The sequence below is a fragment of the Bos grunniens genome, chromosome 5 (genome assembly GCF_055505025.1).
Source record: "Bos grunniens cultivar Pamir isolate PY7600 chromosome 5, Bosgru_T2T1.0, whole genome shotgun sequence".
NCBI classification, from domain to species: domain Eukaryota; kingdom Metazoa; phylum Chordata; class Mammalia; order Artiodactyla; family Bovidae; genus Bos; species Bos grunniens.
The window spans coordinates 75439181-75465848 of record NC_141169.1 but is presented as its reverse complement, the minus strand read 5'-3'; the positions used below and the strand labels follow the sequence as shown (position 1 = coordinate 75465848).

The 26668-nt window shown below is 48.0% G+C and overlaps 1 protein-coding gene and 1 long non-coding RNA gene across 5 annotated transcripts; both read left to right on the top strand.

The window, feature by feature from the left end:
- The first annotated feature begins 151 nt into the window (after nt 1-151).
- LOC147372427 (apolipoprotein L3-like) lies at nt 152-14379 on the top strand. 4 transcript variants are annotated; one of them, XM_086401307.1, is made up of 6 exons: nt 152-238; nt 2124-2275; nt 7207-7247; nt 7430-7533; nt 9349-9469; nt 11365-14379. In XM_086401307.1, the coding sequence occupies exons 4-6, from the start codon at nt 7503-7505 to the stop codon at nt 12260-12262; spliced, it is 1050 nt and encodes a 349-aa protein (XP_086257433.1). In that variant the 5' UTR covers nt 152-238; nt 2124-2275; nt 7207-7247; nt 7430-7502; the 3' UTR covers nt 12263-14379. The 4 variants fall into 4 exon arrangements, with proteins under 4 accessions (XP_086257433.1, XP_086257432.1, XP_086257430.1 ...); XM_086401306.1 differs by having other exon boundaries at nt 2124-2480; XM_086401304.1 differs by lacking the exon at nt 2124-2275.
- Nucleotides 14380-17121: 2742 nt separating this feature from the next.
- LOC147372426 (uncharacterized) lies at nt 17122-23235 on the top strand. The gene is made up of 5 exons (XR_015164084.1): nt 17122-17258; nt 17933-17994; nt 18291-18393; nt 21796-21900; nt 22682-23235. It is a non-coding gene; the product is annotated as an uncharacterized LOC147372426 (long non-coding RNA).
- Nucleotides 23236-26668: the final 3433 nt, after the last annotated feature.

The window sequence follows — 26668 nt, the reverse complement described above, 5'->3', positions numbered from 1 at the left end:
TTTCTCTAAGCGGGTCAGCTGGTGGTGGAAATAGTCCCAGGGAAGGCCTGGTGGGCAGGGTGTTTGTTTGACTTGAACCACTCAGAAGTGAGGGTTTTGCTTTCACTTTTGCTTCCCAGAGTATATCTAGTCACAGAGGGTGTGTGTGGTCATTGCAGAGATGCACAGCTGGCGGCTGCCTCTGCACAGCTGAGAACGTCTGGATCTTGTTCACACTCAGCCAGAGGAAAACCCCTGGGTAAGCAGAGGGGAGGGACCCTGCCCATCTCCCCATCCTCAGGATGAATGTCTGAGAAAGGATGATGTCACTAGTTGACAGAAGAAGGGAACTGGAAGTGCAGAGAGGTGAGGTCATGGCCGAGGCAGCAGGTTAAGCAGGGGCAGAGCCTGGATGTGGAGGCAGGTGTGTCTGAAGGCTTCCTCCCAGCCGAGGGCCCCTAAACAGAGCAGAGGGAGGGCCACAGCGGGTCAGGTGGGCTCAGCTCAGGATGTGGATTCCTGAGACATGAGCGGGAGACCCCAGAAGGAAGGTGGGTGTTGGGTGTGCTTAGTACTTTGGGAAATTGGAGGAAACAGAGAGGGTAGAGGAGGACAGGGGAATCAGAGCCTCCCCTCCTATGGCCTGGCCACCTTAAAGCTGTCCCCAGGCTGCTAGGCTGGGGCTGATGGGGGAAAGGAGATTTTTTTCAGTTACAAGGAATAAAGGTTTGTTGAAAAACCCTACCTCTGAAAGCCAGGCTCAGTGCCAGGCCCTGGGGACAGTGAGCCTTGGAAATAGACAGGAAACCAAGTGGGGAGTCAAAGGGCGTTGGCTTCCTGTGTTTGCCAGGACCTCTGCTCAGGATGTGGGTGATGGGAGGTCCTGTGTGGGGAAGGTGGCGCTGCTGGAAGAAGTGAGAAGGGCTCACTGCACAAGGTCCACATACATCCCAGTGTTGCAATGTTAAGATAAAAAGCCGAACTCTACAGACATCAGTATAACAGGAGGGGCATGAGCTTAGATCTATGTTTTTTACTGGCAGAGACAACCCTAGAAACGTTGGGGTATTAAAACCACATTCCCACCCAGCCCTTGTACCCATGTCCAAAGGCCTGGCCTTGGCCTCCTCTCTGCCCACAGAGAGCTGTGTGACCCTGGGCAAGCTACCTCCTGGGGAATTGTTTGTTCTATTCTCTTACTAAGTTTTTAAAAGCTGATTTCCAATTTTCTCTGTGGGTGCAGATGTTTTTTCTGACCTGGTTTATGGGATCCTTGGCAATTTTCATTTCCAAGAGTTCAGTAGGTCAGAATTTCCATTATATCTTGTGGAATGTGTGCATTTAGAAAGGCTTTCTCAAATCAATGTTATTTTTAATGCTTCCTTCAGTCCCTTCAGTTTTTTCTCTCTGGTGCACGTTGGATCCTTTTGAAAGATTGATTGATTAGGATCTTTAGTTTCTTCTCCATTCTCTTCCTCTTTATCCCCTTCTCCCATCCCTCCCTTTCTAATTTTAACAGGGGAAAGTGGGGTTGTGCTGTGTCACTGAGAGGCTGCTTGTTTCATGTCCCCATAAGGGGTCCCGCCACTCATATTTTGAACCGGCTGTGCCCAGAAGGGTGGAGGGTGCCCAGAGGCCCTGGACAGGAGGAGCAGCAGAGAAGAGACAGGGCCCCTGATGATGCGGGAAGGGTTCTCAGACCTGGAGAAACTGAACAAAAGGACCATGACCAGGAAAGTGCGGCCTTCAAGAGGGGCTGAAGAGCAACTGGGGGAAGGTGGCAGAGGGAGGATTGGAGCTGAGCCTCCAGGGACAAGTAACCCGTCACACGGTGAGGCCAGTGGGGAAGCACATGTCCTGGAGAGGGGCAGCCTGTGCCAAGTGCGGTGCCAGTCTCGTGCAGCAGGCCCTGTGGAGACAGAGAGTGTGAGGAAGACAGGAGCTGGGGCAGTCGAGAGGGTGCGGGTGCTCGGCCAGGGACTTTCTTAATGCCCCTTTCCCTTCCCAGGGAGGGTGACTGCAGGCACAGGAGGGAGATGGTTGGGGAGAATCTGTCTGCCTACGAGGAGGGAAGGGATGCATGACTGGCCATGCAGCCTGGCAGGGCCAGTCTTCTCCAGGGTCCTCCCCTCTCCCACCAACAGCCTTTCCAGAAAGGGACCAATCAGAGGCTAACAGAGGAGGAAGCCTGGATAGGAATCCAGCAGAGGAAGCACTATCAGCATCCACATGCATCTGAGGCCCCAGACAAGGGTCAGGACCAGGCCAAGAATGCGACGGAAGGATGAAGGATGAGGTTGATGGTTCAGATGCGTTCACAAAGTTTTGGCATCACCCAGGATCCAGCCCTTTCTGCCCAAGCCCTCCTCTTCTCTCTGCCTTGGCTCTTGGTCCTTGTGTTTCATGATGTCATTTGGCTTCCCTGGCTCCTGGGTCATGCAGCTTCCAGGCAGAGAGGGTGGAGCGGGACCAGCCAGCTCTCTTCTCCCACCTGCTTCAAGGTAGACCTGCCTGTGCGAATTTTCTCCCATCACACAATCAGTGCCTCCAGCCTCCACCAACAGGCACACTCCCTAGTGAACAAGTTACTCTTCCTGAGGGACAACCCCAGGCATCACAGAGAGAAGGTGATAGAAAGATTCTAGGATGGGAGCTCAGGTGAGGGGATTTGGGGGAGGCTCTAAGGAAATGGAGGCTTCCCGGATAGATCAGTTGGTAAAGAATCTGCCTGCAATGCAGGAGATCCCAATTTGATTCCTGGGTCGGAAAGATCCCCTGGAGAAGGGAAAGGCTACCCACTGCAGTACTCTGGCCTAGAGAATGCCATGGATTCTACAGTCCATGGGGTTGCAAAGAGTTGAACATGACTGAGAGACTTTCACTCACTCACTAAGGAAATGGGTCCACTCTAGATTAGGTGACACAGAAAATGAGGGGCACTTCTATCAGTGGGGGTCTCGGTAACTCATCTATGGAGAGAGGAGACCAGAGTGAGCATAAAGGTGTGACTGGTAAAGAAGGAGCAGTCATGCTTTTCACCCAAGGGAGGGGGTGTGGTGTTGATGGGGGCACAGTGACGGGTGTTTGCTGTCTCCTTTGTTCCTGCTCTCAGGGTGACCCTGTGTGAGTCTGGAATTCTGTGAGAGCCTTTACATCCAACGGGAGAAGAGCAGCACCCTGTTGTGATACCAGGCCAGCCTTAGGATGTCAGGGGTATTCTTTCCTTCTCAGTCCTTTATAATGGTCACATAAACAGACAGAAAGGAATATATCCATTGATTTTAATACTCCTCTTATTATTAAATTCAGTTAACAGTGAAATATTTCCCACTACACTTACTCCTCTTTGCAGCATAGCTACCTTTTGTAAGCTTTATGTCTCCCTTCTTAGCCACACTTGATATAAACTCTTCTCCTTGAATTGTTATGAACTCATGGCCTTTCTCAGACTCAACTTGGCCCAATGAAACATAATCATAGTATTCACTTTCCATCGTCAGCACCATGATTATATGTGAGTTACATTAAAGTTGCTCAGTTGGGTCCGACTCTTTGTGATCGCATGGCCTGTCAGAGGAGCCTGGGTCCTCTGTCCATGGAATTCTCTAGACCTGAATACTGGAGTGGGTAGCCATTCCTTCTCTGAGGGATCTTCCCAGGGCTCGAACCCAGGTCTCTCACATTGCAAGCAGATTCTTTACCATCTGAGCCACCAGGGAAGCTCATTTTATGTGGGTGCCCCTTCTAAATGCTGCTCTAAACGTTTCCAAGAGAATCTTTGCCTTTGGGGGTGTATAGATGCCAACCTGTGGATATAGATGCCGACCTGTGGAACTGACCTCCCCTTCAAGGACTCTTGCTTCCTTTGAGTGGACAGAAGCCCATGGGTGCACATGTTTGTGGGCAAGGTGCTGCCAGATGATGGCTCTGTTTAAGGCCACCGGTCACTGTGATTGTCCTGGTTTATGTGTATTATCATCCCTCCTTTTCCTAGAGAGCTTGGCTTCATCATCACAAACATGTCTGCTACACTGACAGTTGTCACATCGGGTGTCAGCTTACTTCTTATTGTCTCTTAATCCAATTGCTTCCACCACTTTTATGTGGTGGTGCCAGAAATCAATCCATTCTTATGGGTTACTAACTACTATGAAGTGACTTCTGCTTTTATAAAATTAAAAAAATCCAAAATACTAAATGCATATATTTAAAACAAATCAGTTTATACAGAGGGTTCTGCACACCTCGTAGTAAAAAGCACTTTCAGTTGTTTGCTTTTTCTTTAGGTAATTAAGCAACATCCTTAGATAACATCCTTACTTACAGGGTCATTGAGAGAAGTAAAAATAAGTAAATGCTTGAGAAGCACTTAGAATGCTGCCTGGTGCAGAGTGGGAAGTCAACCACAATAGCTAATAAACATTAAGTATCATATTTTTCTTTTCCTAATTTAAAAGGTTTGATACTATTAACTTACTTCTTACCAGGGAAGATAATGATTTCAGTTATTCTTATACTTTTTCTTATATCCGTCCCTATCTTCTCCTAATATCATTATATCACTAATCTTACTCTTCTATTAGAAAACTTTGTGGTTATATGCACTTTATTTGTGCCATTGTTTCTTAGGCGCTCAGGTTCAACTGGTGTTTCTTGATTCCCCACTTTGTAAAATGAGACTTTCTCTTTCTCCCTTCTGTGCTTCAGTTCCCAACTTCTAGAAGTGTGATTTAATGTTTATATTGATTGACAGCAAATAAATTAAGTTCTCATATTTAAATGCCTTGTTCTAAAAGTTAAAAGTCAAAGAAGAGAATTTACATTTTTGTGATGTTTTAAATATTTTCCCTTGAGTAACTTGTATTAACACTATCTATTTGCACATACATTTTGGCACAGCTTCAGTTTTTCCTGATGTTTGGAATTGCCTTTGTTTTCACCCCTTGCACTGTCTGTCTTCAAATTTCCTCCATTTCTTTGCACCTGTGCCTCATATGATACCGAGTCCCCTGTCCCCACAGACTCTGGACTTTTTACCCCATTCTGAACTGGTTTCTCTCTAGATCTGCTGTGTGCCCAGCTGTGATCCTTGGATTCCCTTCTCTCTGGGTTGATGTTCCTGATTCCTGGATCACATTCAGGAATCTTTCTTTCTCTTGGTTATCCTTTGCATCATCATCACACACACACATCTTTTCTTTCCCTCTGCACCTCACTCTCAAGTAACTTGCTCAGGAACGACTGTGAATAGCAACGTTTCGATTCGCCATTTAGCTTCATTTCTTCTGTCATTTAAAAAAATTTCTGGAAGCTTTTTTTGACCTTCTTTTCCAATCTTTCTTTAGACTTATTTGGTAAACACTTATTAATTCCCAAGATTTTTTTTTGTCTGTTTCAATTTTTCCCACTTCTCAGTGCATCTCATTTTATGAATAAAAATCCTTTCTAATTGACTTAACGATCTGAGTTCAAGTTTTAAAAATTATTTTCTTCCTTCAGAATTGTCCATCCATCTCTCCTGTTGTCATTTCTCATCTGTTTGTCTAAGTCATCTTTTCCACATTGTGATCCTTTCCATGTATCTAATCCTGGATGACCCATTCATATTTAAGAGGGAGTAGAGTTGACTGGTAAGCTGCCCTGTAGAGTGCTTGCCTGAGGACCCCTAAATTCCAGAATACAGAAATATTTTTTCTGGAGTCTCTGAATTAAGATTTTCCTCCGTCTGGTGTGGAGTTGGGTGAATATGTGATGGGATGTGGGTTGCTGGACTATCCCTTGCTTTCTCCTTCTGTGTCACTCTCATTTTGCTCTAAGTAAGCATTCCTCTAGCCTGTACACCTTCTCTCCATTTCTTTCCTCCACCCCTCTTTATTCAGCAGTCACTTCTTCATCCACTCAGTCTTCAAACTATTGCTGAAGACTCTGGGCTCCTGTTGCCCACATTCCCGGCTTTATATTAGCAGCAGAGCACCGAGAGGCAAGGTATGGGCTCTTGGAGCCCAGTAAGTGGGTTGAAACCTAATCTATCATGGACAAGATTTCTGACCTTGGGCAAGTAACATAACATCTATGAAAAAAGGAGGGGAGTTGGTGTACATATCTCAAGGGTTACTGGAATGATCCAAATTATATTCGGTAAAGTCTTAGATCAACTATCAGTACAGAACAAAGACCACAAACACAGAGACGCCTCCTATCAGTAGCCATTATTACAACTGTAAGCATGTTTCCTATCATTTCAGTCAGGTGTCAGGAGAAGGAGCTGATAAATGCACTTTTGTCTTCTTACAATACTGCTGAATGTAATCAACATTTGCTTTCTTCCATCATCTACCAAGACAATGTAATCCCAAACAGAATTTAAAAATTGTCTCTCAATAAAGATCTGTTTTGAAGAGGAGACTTCTAAGAATTGGCAAGATTAAAAGAATTGACACCCTCATATATGAATATAACTGTAATCAATTGGTGCAATTTTTTGGCACAACAGAGCGACTCTAGGTATGAAAATATTTAAAATGTTTAGAGCCCTGACCAAATCATTCTACTTCCAGAAACAGCTTAAGGACACGGTCTCAAGTACACGCAAAGTTTCATACAAGAAGTGTGTTCTTTACACTATTATTTACACAAACAATTAGAAACACCCCAAAGTGCCACAGTCAGGGGAGGACAGCAGAGAGGACTGGGCGCCATCCAGGTCCTCAGCTGCCCAGAGAAGGGCTGCAGGGAGGGGGCTTGTGGGAGAAAGGCTCCTGCAGAAGGCAGGAGGATGTGGGCTGTGGGAGCTGCAGCACCAGAAACTTTATCAAGGCAGAGATTCAGGCACAGGGAGCAAGACATCATTTTGGAATAAAAAGAGTCATTTACCAATTAACATATATCCCCAGGTAAGTATTTTTGAATATTGTTGAGAGTACAGCATAGTTATCATTAACCTGCTATTTGAATCAGAAAGACTTGGGTTCAAGTCCAGACTCTGGCACCAGCATGAAGTCTTGGGCTGACCCATGTTTAGGTGAGTTTCAGGAGCCTGCACATCACAGACACTGAATCAATAGTAGTTATTACCAATTAGTGACACAGGTGTCCCGACCTCATATAATTCCCAGAGTATTCCTTTCTATGCTCCTTTCTATGTGCTCTTCATCTCTGGTTTTACTGCTCCTATAACTTCACAGATGGCTTCTCCTGTCTGACTACCTTCTCCCTGTGCCCCAACAGGAGAGCAGGACTCTGACTCAGCTTGGAAGGAGCTGTAGGAGGTGAGTGACTTTTCTTAACTAACAGCCAGCAGAGCCCAGGGGACAGGGAAACGCAGAGGGTTAAGTCCCTGGTGGCACTGGTGGCCGTCCCAGGGGAACCCACCAGAGGCCTCCCCCTCGCTGCTCCCTGCAGCCAATGCTCACTCGTGATCTAGCCCACAGTCTGTTTTCTCTTCCCCAAGGGTGAAGCCACACCTTCCAGCCTGATGCAAACAAGGAGTTGCAAGGAGATCTTTGGGAACCCCTGCTGCCACCATGAGCTCAGAAAAATTCAGACACTGCTCAGGTAGTCAGCTCTCTCTTCTCTGGAAGGTTCCTACTTGTGACCCAGAATTGAGGGAATGTGTTTCCAGGCTGAGTTAAACTACAGAGAAATCAAGAACCATGAAGAGGATGGATAAACATCCTTGAGCTTCCAAGAGAGACCAGGAGATTCCCCTCACCCTGGGGTCTGCCCACAGCCTCCTTCCTGGCCCTCTCCTCAGGGAGCCATGACCAAGGTGCTGACTTCCTGCCTCTCCCACCACCCAGCAAGTGACTCAGTACAGTGGCCTGGAGAGCACACGCTGAGCATGGACCGCAGATGGCAGTCCCCAAGGCCAGGCAGGCCTGGGAGAGGAGGTCCTCCAGCATCATTGGACTTCTCCTGCTCTATCCCTTGGCCCAAGCCTCCTCCTGCTCCCAGACCCTGGGGCATCACTATAGAAGCTGTTTCCTCCGGCTTTTCCCAGCCACCAGCCCAGCCTCTCTGCAAGGGTCAGTGGACCCTGCTCTGAACCCCAGTCTGGCCTTTGCCACCTCCCACCTGCAGGGGAGGGGTGATGAGGATCACATCTGGCTCCACCCCTCCTCCATCTGGTTGATTCCCTCCCCTGCCCATCCTAGAGTCTGTGATCAGAAGCAGGAATCCTCTCACATGGTAGTTTTACTCAATGGCATGTGGTCCTAAAGTCTTTTTTAAAATTAGGTAACATGAGTTTGTAATGTTTTCTAAGTTTCGTGTGTACAACATTATATTTGTACTTCTATATACGCTACTGCATGCTCACCACCAAAAATGAGTTGCAAAGAATTCCCCTTGTGTGCTGTAGAGTAGAATGGACAAATCAAAGGAGTTTTAAATGGAAGAAGGATTCAAAGTCTTGTCCAAGAAATGTCTGACTTGACATTTGACCTTGGATTGAATCTTGACCTTGGATTCAACCTCAGAGCTTTCAGTTCTGTGGCCTTGGGATGTCCATTGTCCTGTCTGAGTTTCTCTTCTGTGAAATAAGGATAATGCTTCTTTGTGCAGATTTATCAAGAAACACATTTGATATCAAGTCCCAGCCCACACAAACATATATAGCCTGGCCAGCAATCTTACCTACAATTCCATAACCTCCAGATCTCTGAAATCACTCAGGGATTTTGATAACTCATTGAGGACTAATCTTACCCTGTAGTGATCTGAGGCTATTTGTAGTCATTACTTTATCCCATTTAATGTAAGTATTCAATTGTTTCACTGCCCAAACATGAAAGCATTCATTTATAGGGTGCTGCCTGTCTATTCTGGAAGTGATAACTAACAAATCACACTTGCTGTTTCTTCTCTTTGTGTGTGTGTGTTGAGTTGCTCAGTCATGTCCAACTCTTTGCAACCACATGGACTGCAGCCTGCCAGCCTCCTCTATCCATGGGATTCTCCAAACAAGAATATTGGAGTGGCTTGCCATGCCCTCCTTCAAGGGATCTTCCTGACTCAGGGATCAAACCTGGCTCTCTTATATCTCCCGCATTGGCGGGCAGGTTCTTTACCACTAGAACTCCCAGGGAATCCCACCTATGACCTCAATTTACCTGGGAATCCTATGTAGGACTTCATTTCACCTAACCTCCTTACAATCTCTATCTTCAGAAAGGTCACCAGGGGGTTAACTCTTCAACACAAATGGGGGCGGGGAGAGGGGGGACAGTCCATCCATAACCCTAGGTGACCTCACCAAGAGCTCCTCAGGTGATTGCTGCTCAGCAAGATCAATTTTAACTATTTTATACTCAATAACATTTATGTCCCACCAAATATTCTTATAAACTTATTCCCTTTTCTTTCATCTAGATATTGAGACCTTTTTTGAGGAGGTCGTTCAGTGTCTCTGGAACATACTGAGCAGAGAGGAACTGCTACTCCTGCTGAATGAATTCCTGGAGAGAATTAAGGCTGAGGCCAGTTTGTCCAGGTAACCGGCACAGGTGCACCAGGAGGGTCACCCACTTCCCCCAGCTCCAGGCTGGCTTCCTCCTGGAGTAACGCCTCCTCCAGGCAGGACCCTACTGTTGGGGTCAAGGATGTTCCTTCTCATGATCCCATCAGGAATGTTTCCTCCATGTCATTTGCTGACAGTGAATGATCGTGGGTTCAGAAGAGATGAAACCTGCAAGGAAGGTGCAGGTTATATGACCTTGGACAAGTTACTGAACTACTCTCTGCTTTAGTTTCTTCATCTTTTCATTTTTACTGTGAGGACACTGATATCATGCATGTAAAGTGCTTCCCATAATGACTGACACTGAGTATGTACTCAATCAATAGTAACATTTAAAAAGTTGTTGGGAAGAGACAGGGGTCAAGGATCTTCTTTCTGGTGAGGAGAACCAAGCAGAATGTCCTTTGGGACAAGTGGGAAAATCCTGACACCACCATTTGTGTCCTGGGTTTCTGCCTACAGTCTTTTTATTCCCGATGTTAGGAGCTGTACGAACCCTGCAGGATCCTGCTGGCCCGTAAGGGACAAAGGCCCATAAGCACAAAGCTCTGGACTGCCCTTACTTTGACTTCAATGGCAAATTTAGGGGATCCCCAAAACAACTCTCAGGTTCAAGAATTCCCTATAGAATGGACAGGACTCACTGAAAGCTTCATGATCCCAGGTACAGTTTACTACTGCTACTGCTGCTAGGTCACTTCAGTTGTGTCCGACTCTGTGTGACCCCATAGACAGCAGCCCACCAGGCTCCTCCATCCCTGGGATTCTCCAAGCAAGAACACAGGAGTGGGTTGCCATTTCCTTCTCCAATGCATGAAAGTGAAAAGTGAAAGGGAAGTCGCTCAGTCGTGTCTGACTCTTCGAGACCCAATGGACTGCAGCCTACCAGGCTCCTCCATCCATGTGATTTTCCAGGCAAGAGTACTGGAGTGGGGTGCCATCGCCTTCTCTTACAGTTTACTACAGGGAAGGATAAAAGTTCCCACCAGCCAAAGGGCAAAGTCTGGACAAGTTTCACATACGAAGCTTCCATTATCCTCAGGACACGTTACTGACCTGGATTCAGTGTGTGATAAGATGCACGGAGTACTGCCTATCAGGGACACTCACTTGCTTACAAGCCAAATTACCCTGACCTGTCATCTCCAGCCCCTCCTGGAAGTCAGACTTGTGCCCTAGTGTCCAGCTCTACCAGATGGCAGAACTGATACCATGGGACCCAGTGACCCTGGGTCACTTGTCACCTTCTCAGACTGACCAGTGGCCAAAGGCCCAGGCAGGCAAGGACACTCCTATCAGCCAGAATTCTAGGGGCTTAGGGACCACTTCCCAGTAGCCAAGGGCAAAGGGCAGGGAGACTTCTCACTACACACTGAGGCCCTTGAATGAAGGTTTTCTCCTCCAGTCCTACCTGTCTTTGTTTATCTGTGGAGTTCCCACTCCAAAAACTCTTTCAAAGTGGTGGTGTTGACCCACCTGTGAGACGTCTTTACCACATACTTTTTCTGTGGCTGAGCCATATGGCCTGTGGGATCCTCATTCCCCAACCAGGGATTGAGTCAAGGCCGACAGCAGGAATGCAGAGTTGAAACCTCTGGGCCACCTGGGAATTCTCTCAAATACCTCTCTTAAGTTGCCAGTATCCTAAGCTGACTTTCGTCTACCTATTCCAAGTCTAGCTATTTCAAGATGGAGCATCTATAAAGTATGAAACGTGTTTAAGGTTGAAAGAGAAAAGTTTACATTTATAAAATTCTTTTCTAATGATTTATAGTAACATATCTGTATTTATGCAGAATAGATATTATGGAGCCTATTTTACAGACAAGCAAACTGCCTTTCTAATCCCTTGACCTTCATTGTTACAGGGAAGATGTGGATGAACTACATAAATATCTGAACGAATTGAAACGAGCCTTGGTTGAGGAGGACCAAGAAAGACTCTCCAAAGAGCAGCTGGACAGGAGGAGGTTTCTGAATCAGTTTCCTCGGGTGAAACAGCAGCTGGAGGAGTGCATAAGCAAGTTCCGTGAGCTCGCAGACAAGGCTGAGAAGGTCCATAAGGGATGTACCATCTCCAACGTGATGGCCCACAGCACCGGTGCTGTGTCTGGTATTCTGACCATCGTTGGCCTGGCTCTGGCACTCATGACAATGGGGTCCAGTGTGGTGCTCTTGGCCACTGTGACAGGGCTGGGAGCAGTAGGTACTGTGACCAGTGTGTCCACCAGTATCCTGGAACATATGAAGAGGTCATCAGTAGAAACTATAGCCAGTCGCATGATGTCAACTCTCATCAAAAAATGGAAGGTTCTCCTAGAGATACTCAAGAGCAACCCCACAACAGAGAAAGTCACAAAAGCTGTACAATGCATTGAAATGCACATCCATGACATGCAGACAGGCAAAGCCATTTCTGACTCTGCAGCAAACATCTTGATGGGCCTTATGATATTATCATCCCCATCCATCCAAAAGAAAGAGGCAGTTTTCAAAGCCCCAGCTTTTACAATTACCAAAGGAGGCCAGATCGTGGGTTTGACCACTGCAGGGGTCTTCCTCCTGGTGGATGTGGGCTTCCTGGTGAAGGATTCAAAGCACCTGCATGACGGTGCAAAGGCAGCATCAGCTGAAAACCTGTGGCAGTGGGCCAGGAAGCTGGAGAGGAAGCTGGAGGAGCTCACCCAGATCTATGAGCGTCTGCAGGAGGACCTGATTCAGCCACCCCCAGAGCAGTGTGGGGTCCAGGGACATGTGAGAGGCTAAAGTGCAGAGGTACCTTGTTAGAGGGAAGAGCTGGAGACCACATTAATGAAGCTGGGTGTTAGGAATTTGGCATTAGTTGAGCACATCAGGGAAGGGATGGATGTAGGTGATAGATGAGGAGAGAGAAGGAAGGGGCCTGGAGCCTAGATTAAGGGAGGAGGGGGGACCAGAGAATGAGAGGTGGGGAGAAAGCACTTTTTTTCATACTAAGAACGTTTTATTTTGTATTGGAGTATAGCCAATTAACAATGTCGTGATAGTTTCAGGTGAACAGCAAAGGGACTCAGCCATTCATATTCATGTACGCATTCTCCCCCAAACTCCCCTCCCATCAGAAACCACTTTGGACTAAAGATGACACTGGAGGCAGAATAAAGGGAGAGGCAGGCGAACTAGCAATGAGAGGCCAGGTGTACGAACGGGTTGGAAATGGCAGAACGTCAGTTAGGATTGTTGGGATCCAGAAGTGGCAGGGGCTCCTCTATCGCCCTCCACAGGCTGTGATGTCCCAGCAAGAAGAGTCTTCCCCTGGTGGTGGTCTCTAGACCTCTCCTCCAACATCAACTCACCTTTGGTCCTAGCTGATGTGTCTTACTTAGGGAGTGACTTCTTTCATTTGTTTGTTTTATTGAAGGATAATTGATTTACAATATTCTGTTAATTTCAGGTATACAGCAAAGTGCTTCAATTATACAGGTATCTATGTATTTATCTGGGCTTCCCAGGTGGCGCTAGTGGTAAAGAATGTGTCTGCTAAGCAAGAGACACAGGTTTGATTCCTGGGTAGGGATTCCCTGGAGGTTGAAATGACACCCCACTCCAATATTCTTGTCTGGGAAATCCCATAGACAGTGGAGCCTGGCATGTTACAGTCCATGGGGTTGCAAAGAGTCAGACACAACAGAACGTCTGAGCGTGTGTGTATCTATATTCGTTTTTATTCTTTTACATTATAGTTTATTACAAGATATTGAATACTGTTCCTTTGCTACTACAGTAGGCAGTCCCTTGTTTATTGGTGTGTATCTGCTAATCCCATCTCCTAATTTACCTATCCCCCCAAAACTGTGGTAAAAAGTTTGTTTTCTTTGTCTATGAGTCTGTTTCTATTCATTTGGTCATTGGTATTATTTTTTGGATTCTACATATAAGTTAGTATCACGTATTTGTCTGACTTACTTCACTCAGTATGATAATCTGTAGATCCATATTTATTGCTACATATAATATTATTTCATTCTTCTTTATGGCTGAGTAGGATTCCATGGAGTGTATACATGTACCACATTTGCTTTACTCATTAATCTGTCAACAGACATTTAGGTTAATATCGTGTCTTGGCCGTTATGAATAGTACTGCTATGAACACCAGGGTATGTGTATCTTTTCAAATTAGAGCTTTAATTTTTTTGTAGAAATATGCCCAGAAGTGAGATTGCTAAATCATATGCTTGCTCTATTTTTACTTGTTTAAGAAAACTCCATATGGCCTTCCATAGTGGCTGCACCAATTTACATTCCCAGCAACAGTGTAGAGGGTTCCCTTTTCTCCACAGCTTCAGAGCATTGTAGATGTAGGTGATGGCCCCTGTGATCGCTGTAGGGGAGATAACTTATTGTAGTTTGATTCTCATTTCTCTAATAATTAGTGACGTTGAGTATGTTTTCACGTACCTGCTGGCCATCTGTATGTCTTCATGAAGAATTGTCTGTGTAGATCTTCAGGCAGTGGCTTCTTGATGACGATGGTGGTGATGATGTTGGTGGCAGCAGTGGTGTGACAACACAGTGGATGGAACATCTGACACGTTGCCAGGAGCTCTTTGGGTCCAGAGTGCACCGAGAGACCAGTGACGTTTCCATGAAAATCCAAATGTGGAGGAGGAACAGAGGTTGATTAAAAGAAAGAAAGAAGGATGAAACAAGGAGGCAGAAACAGGTCAAGGAACTTTTCGGTGTGTCAGGAGATGAAACAGCCTGGGGCCAACAGACACGACTCTCTGACCCTCGGTTTCTTCTTCAGCTGGAGGTGAGGCTGGATAAGATATTTCAGGTGGTTCTGGTTCTCTCCACCTCATGTTCTCTAGACTCTGGTTCAATAAATATGAGCTGATTCACTGAGGCTTCCTTGCATTGACTGAGGGGCTCAGCTGGGCTCCAGATGCTTGACCTCCTTCCCCAGGAGGCTGTCACCCCGGTCTCAGGGAGCACATCCTCCATGGCTCCTCCTGCCTGCCTGCTGGGCTCCCATCCAATCGTTTCCCTCAGACCCTGGATCCCCACAGGCCCCGTGGGATGCCTGGGGATACCCGTGTCATCTGACTTGATCTGAGCTTGGCCATGCTCCTCCTCTAGCCCTGGGGACCAGGATGGACACAGGGCACCCAAGGGTGATTGAGAGCAGAGGGCTTGTGTGCAGGTGTGAGAGAGGGTCAGCCATAAACAGAGGGGAGAGAGAGACAACACACGCCTCAACCAGGCTGCCTTCATGTTTTACCAGGACTTCTGCAGGAGCTTCCAGAACTGTCTTCCTGTGTTTACCTTGGGTACTGCCCTGCCCCACTCATCTACTCCCCACACAGGGCTAGAATGACCCTTAAGTATATTGACCTTTGCAGTACCTGCCTCCAGCTTTTCTCTGGCTGCCCATGACTCTGAGCACAGATGCCAAACCTTAACTGCAGACCAAAGCAGCATGCAAGAGCCTGGGGGCCCCTGAGGGCAGAGCTGGAAGCCAGGTTCACTCCATCCCTAGGGGTAGGACTGAGGGGCTGGGGGATGGGAGCAGGGACGGAGGGAAAGTCCATCCAAGGCCATGTTCTGACATGGTCACCGATCTTGGATTGCACCTGCCAGGACCTTCTGAGGAGCCTTCATGGGATACCTCAGTCTCCTTCTCTCCAGGGAAGAAAGGGGAGCATCAGGGTTTGGCTCTCACCCCCACGGGCCTGCTCCACAGGGCACCAACTCTCTGTTTCCATGTGTGGAGCATGTGAGCACCTAACTGGCTCCAATGCCTGGAGCCCAGGGCAGGAAGCCAGAGACCTGGGACCTGGAAATGGTCCCAGCACGTCTCCTAAGACCCTCCCCACGTGCTGCAGAGCCCTCTCCGCACTTTTGTCCAAACCTTCCTTGGAAGACTTTCCTCAGTGCCTCAGGCTCCCTCTCAGCCCGTGTTTCCCTGAGGCTTCAACTGGCCCTTCCATTCCTTCCTGAAGATGTCAGCAAGAAAAAAAGCAAAGTGAAGTCCCTCAGTCATGTCTGATTCTTTGTGACCCTATGGACTGTAGCCTGCCAGCCTCTCCCATCCATGGGATTTTCCATGCAAGAATACTGGAGTGGGTTGCCATTTCCTTCTCCAGGGGACCTGGAGAAGGGTCAATTCAGGGATCGAACCATCAGCAGTCATGGCCATCGCCTGCCTGACCTTCAGAAATAGGAGTTCATTTCTTCATCAGTTCCTGGAGAATTCCCATCCTGCACAGACTTCTGGGCAGGGTTTCAGGCACTGGATACAGAACCATTCAGTGTCCACCCCCATGTCTCCCTGAACCCTTAGAGCTGGACCCCACTGAGCTCAGTGTGTGGTGGATGCAATTCCACAGTGACCCCTGTGTCAGGTGAGATCCCTGTGGTTCTGAGCAACAGAAACTGAGTCTGACTAAGTGAGCACAGAAGAGGGTGCTGGGGGAAGCAGAGAAGGTCAGAGAAAGGAAAGAAACCCCCAAACTCGCACAGTTCAGGAAGTACAGGAAGCAGGACAGGTCCCCCTGCAGGAGCTCACGGTCTGTCCCCTGAGGCCCCTGCCAGCAGGGGCCTTAGGTCCAGGCACCAGGAATCCCAGTGTCAAATTCTCAGGACACAGAATAGCTTGGGTCCAGGGACTATGTTTTTGGACCAGTAGGTCAGGCTGAAGGATGAGGAAGATGAATGGGTAACAGGGACCCTGAACCCTGGGGATAAAGTCTCAGGTCAAGAGGCTCCAGATGGAGTGCTTCCTAGATGCACGTGTGCCCTCTTCTCAGACCAACAGACATGACTCTCCTCACGCTGTTCTGGGTCCAAGCACCCCACACATGACAGTAGGTGCACAGCTCACTTCCCCAGCTGGAGACAAACACGAATCCCCTCCACCTGGTGCATGTCGCAGGGATGTCAGGGGTGAAGGGCCCCAGCGCGATGCCAGTGCTTCTCCTGCTCTGTTGAGCCCCTTTCTCAGTACTCTGCATGTATGTTATACATGTGCAGGCAACAGGGAGGTGCAGTAGGGACCCGACCCCCAGGAATATTGCTCCCCTGATACCAGTCTTCACTGGGATCCCACTCCCTGTTCCTCTTTCCTGCAGGGAAATTCACTCCTGTGGAGCCTGGGCTGGGCCATCGCTGTGACAGCACTGTCACCTGGATCCTCATCGGATCCTCACTGCACCTCTGAGAGCAGGTGGTATCACCCCCACGGAGAACAGGAGGAAGCTGGGCCCCGGGTCCAGAAACGTGGCCACGTCCCCTGCCTGGGAAGGACTGTCCGGGGAGGGGCCTCTGTGTGCTTCCAGCCTCTTTCCTGCATCCAGGTTGAGCTGATTGGTCGGGAGGACACAGGGTGTCCTGTCCCAGGAGGAAGTGAAGCAAGCACGTGGTGTTTCTGTAGCACAGCTGTCCTGGGTCCGGGCCAGTGTACCTGCCTTCCCTGAGCCCAGGTCACACGGCTGTCTGTCGCCACCTGCTGTCCTGTCCCACGTGGGGAGAGACTGGCAGGGGTCTGTGCCACACGCACGTGCCCACCACCCAGGACCCGAGTCCCTCCCAGCAGGGCCTCTGGTGTGGTTTCTAGTTTCTCTGCAGGCCCTGGCACTGGGTGGTTTTAAGCTGCTGCTCCCATGTCTCAAAGGTACCTTGCAATTCACAGAGCCGCCTTCACACCAGCTGCACACAGCCTCCTGTTGGCTTGTTCCTGGGGCTTAAACCTAACTGAGCAGTGTTGTTCTAAGTTGCAGAGGTCAGTATTTACGCTAAAGCTGCTTCTTTTCAGCAAGTTGTGTTGCTTGCACAGAATATCTACCAAGTGTTTACACTCAGATGAGTGATGAGCTGGGCTGGGCCCCGTCTCCCTGTCAGTGACAATCGGTGATAAGAGACTTGTTCTGTCACAGCCCTGCTTCCAAACCACGTGTAGTCCCAGCTGACCCTCCTGCCTGTGGCTGCACCATGCTCAGCCTCTGTTGCTTAGCTCCTCTGTCTCCGAAGGCTGCTAAACCCACTCTTGACTTACATTACCTGTTAAACATAAAAAATTAGAAAAGCTTTTCTCTATTTACCTAAGGTAAAGCTGCCTGAACCCTGATGTCCACTGTGACCTTTAGTAGAAGTGCACGTGGGCAGAGACACCCAGATGTAAGATTCTTTCAGGGCTGAGGTTCTGTGTTTGTCTGCAAGTCTAACTCATTACTTCCCCTTTGCTGACCGCAACTTGTTCCCTTCCCAACCCCTTCTCCACTATACCCCCAGGTCCTGCTTTCCCTGTATCTGGAAAAGCCTGCTCATAGTGAAGCAGGACTGACCCTGACTCCAGGCTCCTCACCCAGCCTTGGCCTTGCTCCAGAGCTCAGTGGTGGGTACTGGTGCGGGGAGTGGGGTGTGGTATGGGGTAAGCATCCAGCTCTCCTCTTCTAGATCAAAGACCTGGACAGCAACCTTTACCCCATTGGCCAGAGCAACATCAGCAAGTCAGGCAGGTATCACATGGGAAAGGGGGAGAGAGGGAGGGGCTGGGAAGAAGCCCACAGGGTGGGAGAGTGATTTGCCAAGGGCCTCACGCTCTGTTGGTGGCAGGTCTTCCTTCACAGATCCAGGGTAGGATGTGCTGAGCCAAGAAGGACCTGGCTTGTCAGAGCTGAGCTTGTTTTTCTAAGGGGTCAACAGGGAGGGGGCAATAGCCCAGGGTGGGGCCCTGTAGGTGGGCAGGCCTGAATGACTCAGACATGAGGGCTTTCACTTTCCCTTTTGCTTCCTGGTGTATATCTGGGCCCAGAGGGTGTGTGCGGTTTATTGAAGAGATGCACAGCTGGTGGCTGCATCTGCAGAGCTGAGAACAACTGGATCTTGTTCACACTCAGGCAGAGGAAGACTCCTGGGTAAGCAGGGGGTTAAGACTCCGCCTAACTCCCCATCCTCAGGATGCATGTCTGAGAAAAGGATGATTGCCACTAATTGACAGAAGAAGGGAAATGGAAGCTCAGAGAGGTGAGGTCAGGGTCTGAGGCAGCAGGTTAAGCAGGGACAGAGCCTGGATATGGAGGCAGGTGTGTCTGAGGGCTTCCTCCCATCCCCCGGGGGCCCCTAAACAGTGCAGAGGGAGGGTGACACCTGCTCAGGTGGGCTCAGCTCAGGATGTGGACTCCTGAGATGTGACTGGATACCCGAGAAGGAAGGGGATTTTGGGGGTGCTCTGGTCCTTTGGCCTAGAACACACAGAACTATACAAAAAAGTTCTTAATGACCCAGATGTCCACGATGGTGTGGTCACTCACCTGGAGCCAGACATCTTGGAATGTGAAGTCAAGTGGGCCTTAGGAAGCATCACTAGAAACAAAGCTAGTGAAGGTGATGGAATTCCAGCTGAGCTATTTCAAATCCTAAAAGATGATGCTGTCAAAGTGCTGCACTCAGTATGCCAGCAAATTTGGAAAGTTCAGCAGTGGCTACAGGATTGGAAAAGGTCAGTTTTCATTCCAATCGGAAAGAAAGACAATGTCAAAGACTGTTCAAACTACCACACAATTACACTCATCTCACACACCAGCAAGGTAACGCTCAAAATTCTCCAAGCTAGGCCTCAACAGTATGTGAACAGAGAAAATCCGGATGTTCAAGCTGGATTTAGAAAAGGCAGAGGAACCAGAGATCAAACTGACAACATTCATTGGATCATAGAAAAAGCAAGAGAATTCCAGAAAACATCTACTTCTGCTTCATTGACTACACTAAAGCCTTTGACTGTGTGGATCACAACAAACTAGAAAATTCTTCAAGAGATGGGAATACCAAACCACCTGACCTGCCTCCTGAGAAATCTGTATGCAGGTCAGGAAGCAACAGCTAGATCTGGACATGGAACAACAGACTGGTTCCAAACTGGGAAAGGAGTACATCAAGGCTATATATTGTCACCCTGCTTATTTAACTTATATGGAGAGTACATCATGAGAAATGCCAGGCTGGATGAAGTACAAGATGGAATCAAGATTACCAGGAGAAATATCAATAACCTTAGATATGCAGATAACACCACCCTTATGGCTGAAAGCAAAGAAGAACTAAAGAACCTCTTGATCAAAGTTAAAGAGGAGAGTGAAAAACTGGCTTAAAACTCAGTGTTCAAAAAACTAAGATCATGGCATCGGGCCTCATCACTTCATGGCAAATAGATGGGGAAACAATGGAAACGGTGACAGACTTTATTTTCCTGGGCTCCAAAATCACTGCAGATGGTGACTGCACCCATGAAATTAAAAGATGTTTGCTTCTTGGAAGAAAAGCTATGACCAACATAGACAGCATATTAAAAGGCAGAGACATTACTTTGCCAACAAAGGTCCGTCGGGTCAAAGCTATGGTTTTTCCAGTGGTCATGTATGGCTGTGAGTGTTGGACCATAAAGAAGGCTGAGCACTGAAGAATTGATTCTTTCAAACGATGGTGCTGGAGAAGACTCTTGAGAGTCCCTTGGACTGCAAGGAGTTCACACCAGTCAATCCTAAAGGAAATCAGTCCTGAATATTTATTGGAAGAACTTACACTGAAGCTGAAGCTCTAATACTTTGACTACCTGATGCAAAGAACTGACTCATTGGAAAAGACCCTGATGCTAGGAAAGATTGAAGGAGGGGGGAGAAGGGGACAACAGAGGATGAGATGGTTGGATGGTATCACCGACTCAATGGGCATGAGTTTGAGCAAGCTCTGGAAGTTAGTGATGAACATGGAAGCCTGGAATGCTGCAGTCCATGGGGTTGCAAAGAGTCAGACAGGACTGAAGGACTGAACTGAACTGAGGAGAGGCCAGGTATGGCATCTTGAGCCCATAGAGTGAATCGGATCCCAGTCTACCATGAACAAGATTTCTGACCTTAGGCGAAACACATAACATCTATGCTTCAGTTTCCTTATCTTCAAACAGGGATACAATAGTACACACCTCAGGGTTATTGGAATAATATACGTTATAATTTATAAAATCTTAGAGCAACTGAAGTGTAGAGCAAAATCAGAAACACCTGAGGCTCTCATCAATAGCTGTTGCTATATCAATAATGATCTTTATCATTTCAGTCGGGTCTCAGGAGGGGTAGTTGATAAATGCTCTTTTGCCTTCTAAAAAAGGATTAAACATAATCAACATTTGCTTTCTTTCTTTACCTCCCAGCACATGATATTTACAACCAGAACCAAAAGAAAATCTCTCAATATAAAGATCTGCTTAAAAAAAAAAAGACAACTGAGAACTGACAAGATTGAAGGGATGGCACTCTCCTATATCATGAGTCTAAATATAGATGGGTAGTTTCTTTGCATAACAGTGTGGCTCTAGGTATGAAAAATTTTTACGTGTTGATACCCTCAGACTCAGTCATTTTACTTCCAGAAATAGCTTAAAGAAATATTATCAAATGAAGGCAAACTTTTCTACAAGAAAGGTGTTCTTTGCACTATTATTTACATAAATAATTAGAAACAGCCTAAAAGTTCAACAGTCAGGGGATGACAGCAGAGAGGACTGGGCACCATCAGGGGTCCTCAGCCACCCAGGGCAGAACTTCAGGGATTGGGTGGGGTCGGAGGGACTTCAGGCCCTTGTGGGATAAAGGCTGTTGCAGAAGCTAGGAGGGCTTGGGCTGTGGGAGCTGCAGCATCAGGAAATTTATTAAAGCAGAGACTGGAGCACAGGGAGCAAGACATCATTTTAGAATGAAAACACTCATTTGTTAATAAACATGTCTACGAATAAATATTTTTATATTAAAAAAGGCATAGGGCATAGTCATCACAAATGTGGGATGTAGATCAGAAAGACCAGGCTCTGGAACCAGCATGAAAACTTGGGCTGACCTAATTTTAGGTGAGTTTCAGGAGCCTGCATGTCATAGACAATGAATCAATATTAGTTATTACCAATTAGTACACACAAGTGTTCCCTCACGTAATTTCCAGAGTATCCCCTCCTATCTGTTCTTCTGTGTCTGGTTTTATTGCCCCTATAACTTCGCAGATGGCTGTCTCCTGTCTGATTACCTTCTCCTTGTGCCCCAACAGGAGAGCAGGACTCTAACTCAGGGTGAGGAGAGCAGTGGGAGGATGAGTAACTTTCCTTAACTAGTGGCCAGCAGAGCCCAGGGGACAGAGAAGCACGCTGGGCTAAGTCCATGGTGGCACTGGTGGCCGTCCTAGTGGAAGCCGCTGGAGACCAAACCCCTCGCTGCTCCCTGCAGTCACTGCTCACTTATGATGGAGCCTGCAGTCTGTTTTTCCTTCCCAAGGGTGAAGCCACACCTCCTTCTAGCCTGACACGGACAAGGAGCTGAAAGGAGATCTCTGAGATCCTGCTATTGCCATGAACCCAAAAGACCTCCGGGACTGCTCAGGTAGTCAGCTGTTGCTTGTTTGGGTGGTTCCTACTTATGACCCAGAACTGAGATGCTGCCAACTATCCGAATTAACCTAGAGAAGAATCAAGAATCAGAAGGGAATAGATAAGCATCCTCGTGTCCATGGAGGCCAAGGGGACTTCCCCCACCCTGGGGTCTGTCCCATAGCCTCCTTTCTGGCCCTCTTCTCTGGGAGCCATGGCCAAGGTGCTTGGTTTCTCCCTCCTGGTCCCTCAGATCCCAGCTCATGACTCAGAAGTGAGGCCAGAACAGCCCACAGCCAGAGAGGACAGCAGATGGAGTCCCCAAGACCAGACAGGGCAGGGAGTGGAGGTCCCGCAGCATCCCTGAAGCTTCTCCTGCCCTCTCTCTTGGTCCGAGACTCCTCGTGCTCCCAAACCCTGGGGCATCACCACAGAGGCTGTTTCCTCCAACTCTTGCCCTGTCGCCTGCCCAGCTGCTCTGCAAGGATCAGCGGACCCTGAACTGAACCCCAGTCTGGCCTTTGTCGCCTCCCCTTTGTGTGACCTGGAGCACAGTTATCTGACCTCACCTGTAAAATGAGAAGAATATTTCCCTATATTGTTATGAGGATGAAATGTAATGTGCTCTGTGGCCTGGGCCACACAGTAGGTCCTGCTGAGTATGGAACTGTCCCCTCTACCTAGACTGTGTTAGATGCAGGTGGAAAACTCCCCCTCCCCCAGAATCACCTCTCCCTCCATGCTGTGTCACCACACCCGCCCAGGGATCTCATATATAAGCATGTGCTTACCAGGTCTGTGAAGAAAGCTGGGCACTGAAGAATTGATGCTTTTGAAGTATGGTGTTGGAGAAGACTCTTGAGAGTCCCTTGGACTGCAAGGAGATCCAACCAGTCCATCCTAAAGGAGATCAGTCCTGGGTGTTCATTGGAAGGACTGATGTTAAAGCTGAAACTCCAATACTTTGGCCACCTCACACGAAGAGCTGACTCATTGGAAAAGAACCTGATGCTGGGAGGGATTGGGAGCAGGAGGAGAAGGGGATGACAGAGGATGAGATGGCTGGATGGCATCACCGAGTCAATGGACATGAGTTTGAGTGAACTCCAGGAGTTGGTTTTCGACAGGGAGGCCTGGCGGGCTGTGATTCATGGGGTCGCAAAGAGTCAGACATGACTGAGCAACTGACCTGAATTCAACTGAACTGAACCAGGTCTGATACCTCAGGCAGGTACTGGCTCTACTGATCTCAAACACCTCTGCAGATAACCAAGTTCTCTGTCATTTCCCACACCCACCCACACCCCAATCAATAAACAAACAGATTTAGTGCTCTGGGATCCCTCCATATGAGACCTGGGTTCCTTTCACTCTTACTAAAACAGGAGAAAGAAAAAAAATTAACAACCCTTCATGCTGCAGGATAGACAGAGAGAGTAGTGAGCTGGTATCTCTTCCTCTTCAAATAAGGGCACAAATCTTCTTGGATTTGGGCCCCACAATTATGACCTCATTTCACTGTAATTTCCACCTTAAAGGCCTTATCTTCAAATAGACTCATTGAGGTGGGGGTGAGGCTGTGGCTTCAACATATGATTGGGGCGGTTGGACACAGTCCACCCATAACCCCAGATGAATCCCTCTAGAGTATCCCCAGGTGACTGCTGCTCAGGAAGATTAACATTAACCACTTTATGCTCAGTACCATTTACCATTTACATTACACCATAGTTTCTTCTCATCCTAGTCTTTTATCCAGCTAGGGTAAAAGCTTTTTTGAGGATATCATTGAGTATATCCAGAAGAGAGTAAGCAACGAAGAGATGCAAGACCTGCTCACTGAAGTCAAAACCCAGGAGAATTTTGTGATTGAGGCCCGTTTGTCCAGGTAACCTACATGGGTGCATCAGGAATGTTTCCCACATCCCCCCACCTCAGGCTAGCTTCCTCCTGGCAGGCCTCCTCCAGGGGTCAGAGTGGAGCAGAGGGTTCAGGCTGGGGGACTAGTAGGCAGGCTTAGGCAGCAGGACCAGGACTAGAGTGAGGAGAGTGGGCCCCAAGGACACAGAACTGAAGGGGCTGTGACCCTGGCAGAGGTCCCCTGAGTGGGAGGGGAACATTTCTTCCCTCCCTGACAGGATCCCCTCAAACTGGGCTAGAGGGCCCTGGGTGACTGTGTCTGCACACCCTGCCTGGGACCTGGCTTCTCCCTCCATCTGGGACCTTCTTCTAGTCTACGTGGAGCCACCCTGACAGTGGAAGGCCGTGTGGCTCAGGGAGCCCTCCAGGGTCACAGTGAGTGGCTGCGATTGTGTGTCATTTGAGGGATTCTGAGGAGCCTCACGCATCCCCAACAAGAGGAAAACATTTCCTCCACCAGCTGTGCAAGTGCCGGTCTCTTCAGGCTCAGCCGTTCAGACGGGTGTTTCCTCGTCTCTTGAATCTTTAGAGTTTCCATAAAGTTGCACACGGCCTTAGGGTGCAGGTATGTGACGCTGTCGCCAGGTAAGGTGTGAGTTAGGCTGGTGACCCCCGAGAGGTCAGGGTGCTGGGCACTGAAGGATATCAGGATTCCAGTTACAGTTTATTGCAGAGCAGAATTCAGGTTCCATCAGCTTCCGGACAGCGTCTGGGCGGGTTTCACACATGAAGCTTCCATTGTCCTCAGGACGAGTAACTGCCCTGGATTCAGTGTGCGGAAGGGCGCACAGAGCACTGCCCCAGGGGTGCTCACCCTGCTCAAAACAAATCATGACGTTTTTTAAAATGTTCATTTTGCCTGAAATATAGCATCAAGTAAGTTGGGGAGCTGTCATAGGATGCGATTTCTGGAAAGCTCTGGGTATGTGTACTCTGTATTTTGCTTATCCGTGCAATGTCTACAGTGCTCAATTTGTGCCTCTCTTCATGTTGTCATAGTCTTTCTTTTCTGTTAGTTGCCAGTAAGTTAATTCGGAGTTAAAGAGTTTTAAATGCACAACAACAAAAGCCCTTTTGTGATGTTGAATGAGAATAGGTCCAGGCCTCAGTCTTTATTTATTATCGTGATGCTTTATTTGTCTATTACTGTGACCATTTCCAAGCTAAAAAATTAAAAACAAATTACTAATACCCTGGCCTGTTGTCTCTGAGTACTCCCAGAGGTCAGACTAATGCCCTAGTGTCCAGCTCCTCTGGAAGGCAGTGCAGATATTACATGACTCGAAGCCACCATCATATGTCACTTTGTCAGACTGTCCAGTGGCCAAAGGCCCAGGCAGACAAGCACACTCCTATCAGCCAGAATATTCCAGGAGCTTAGGGGCCACTTCCCAGTTGCTAAGGGCAAAGAGCAAGTTGACTCCTCACTGCACACTAAGGCCCTTGAATGAAGGTTTTCTCCCCCAATCCCACTTGTGTTAGTTTCTCTGCGGACTTTCCACCCACAAGTCCTTTGGAAGTGATGCTGTTGACCTGCCTCTGAGCATCTTTATCAAATACCTCTCTTAAGACTATCTTAAAATGTCTTTTGCTTGTTTATTTCATGATTGAATAATGGAGTATCCATGAGGTACAAACGTGTTTAATGTTGAAAATAATTTACTTTTGCAAAAATTTCCCTTGTGATTTATAATAAAATCTCTGTGGTTTATGCAGAATAGATCCATTGAGCTTATTTTACAGACAAGCAAAGTGTCTTTCTTAATCCCTTGATGTTCCTTGTTATAGGGAAGAAGTGGAGGCATTGCGTGAATTTCTGAATGAGTTGAAGACAGACTTGGAGATGGAAGACCAAGAGAGATTCCAACAGGACCTGCTAGACAGGGAGAGGTTTTTAAAGGAGTTTCCTCAGTGAAAAAGGAGCTGGAAGAGAGCATAAAGCTCTATGCACCTGCAGACAGGGTTGACAAGTTGCACAGGGACTGTACCATCTTCAAGGTGGTGGCCAGCTCTACCGGCACTGTGTCTGATGCTCTGAACACCCTTGGCCTGGCTCTGGCACCCCTGACAGCAGGGGCCAGGTGGCGCTCTTGACCATTGGGTTAGGGCTGGGAGCAGCAGCTGCTGTGACCACTGTGTCCACCAGCATCATGGAACACCTTAGTAGGTTATCAGAGGAAATGGAAGCCAGTGGGCTGTTGTCAACTAGCATCAAAGAAAGGTGTCTGTGGGAGCTCGATGTCTGTGTGCACTAGGGATTGCTTTTTCTACGGCAAAAGTCTACAAATTCATGAAAGGGGTTAGGAAAAATGTCCATGCTGCAAAGCTGGTGAAAGACAACTCTCAGCAGCCCATGCTAAAAGCTTCACGAGCACTGGGCAAGTCTCTGTCCAAACCAGCAAGGAGGTGAGTGAAGCTTTCAAAGGTGTGGCTCTGGCAATGACCTAAAAGACCTGGATATTGCTGGAGGCTTTGCAGCAATCTCCCTTCTAGTGGATGTGGGCTTCCTGGTAAAAGAGTCAGTGCACTTGCATGAGGCGGCAAAGACAGAGTTGGCTGAGAAGCTGAGGCAGCCGGCCAAGGAGCTGGAGGAGAAGTTTAAGCAGGTCATACAGACCTATGAGAGGCTGAAGTAAGGCCCGACTCCCCCACCCCCAGAGCAGTGCAGGAACCAGGGACACACGTGAGACCAAGGTTGAGAGCACCTTGTTAGAGGGGAAAGGAGGGGAGACAACACTGACGGAGCTGGGTGTTAGGAATCTGGCATTTCTGCAGCTGAGCACAGCAGAGGAGGAATGCATACAGGTGGAAGAGAGAAGGAAGGAGCCTGGGGCCTAGACTAAGGAGGAGGGGACTAGTGA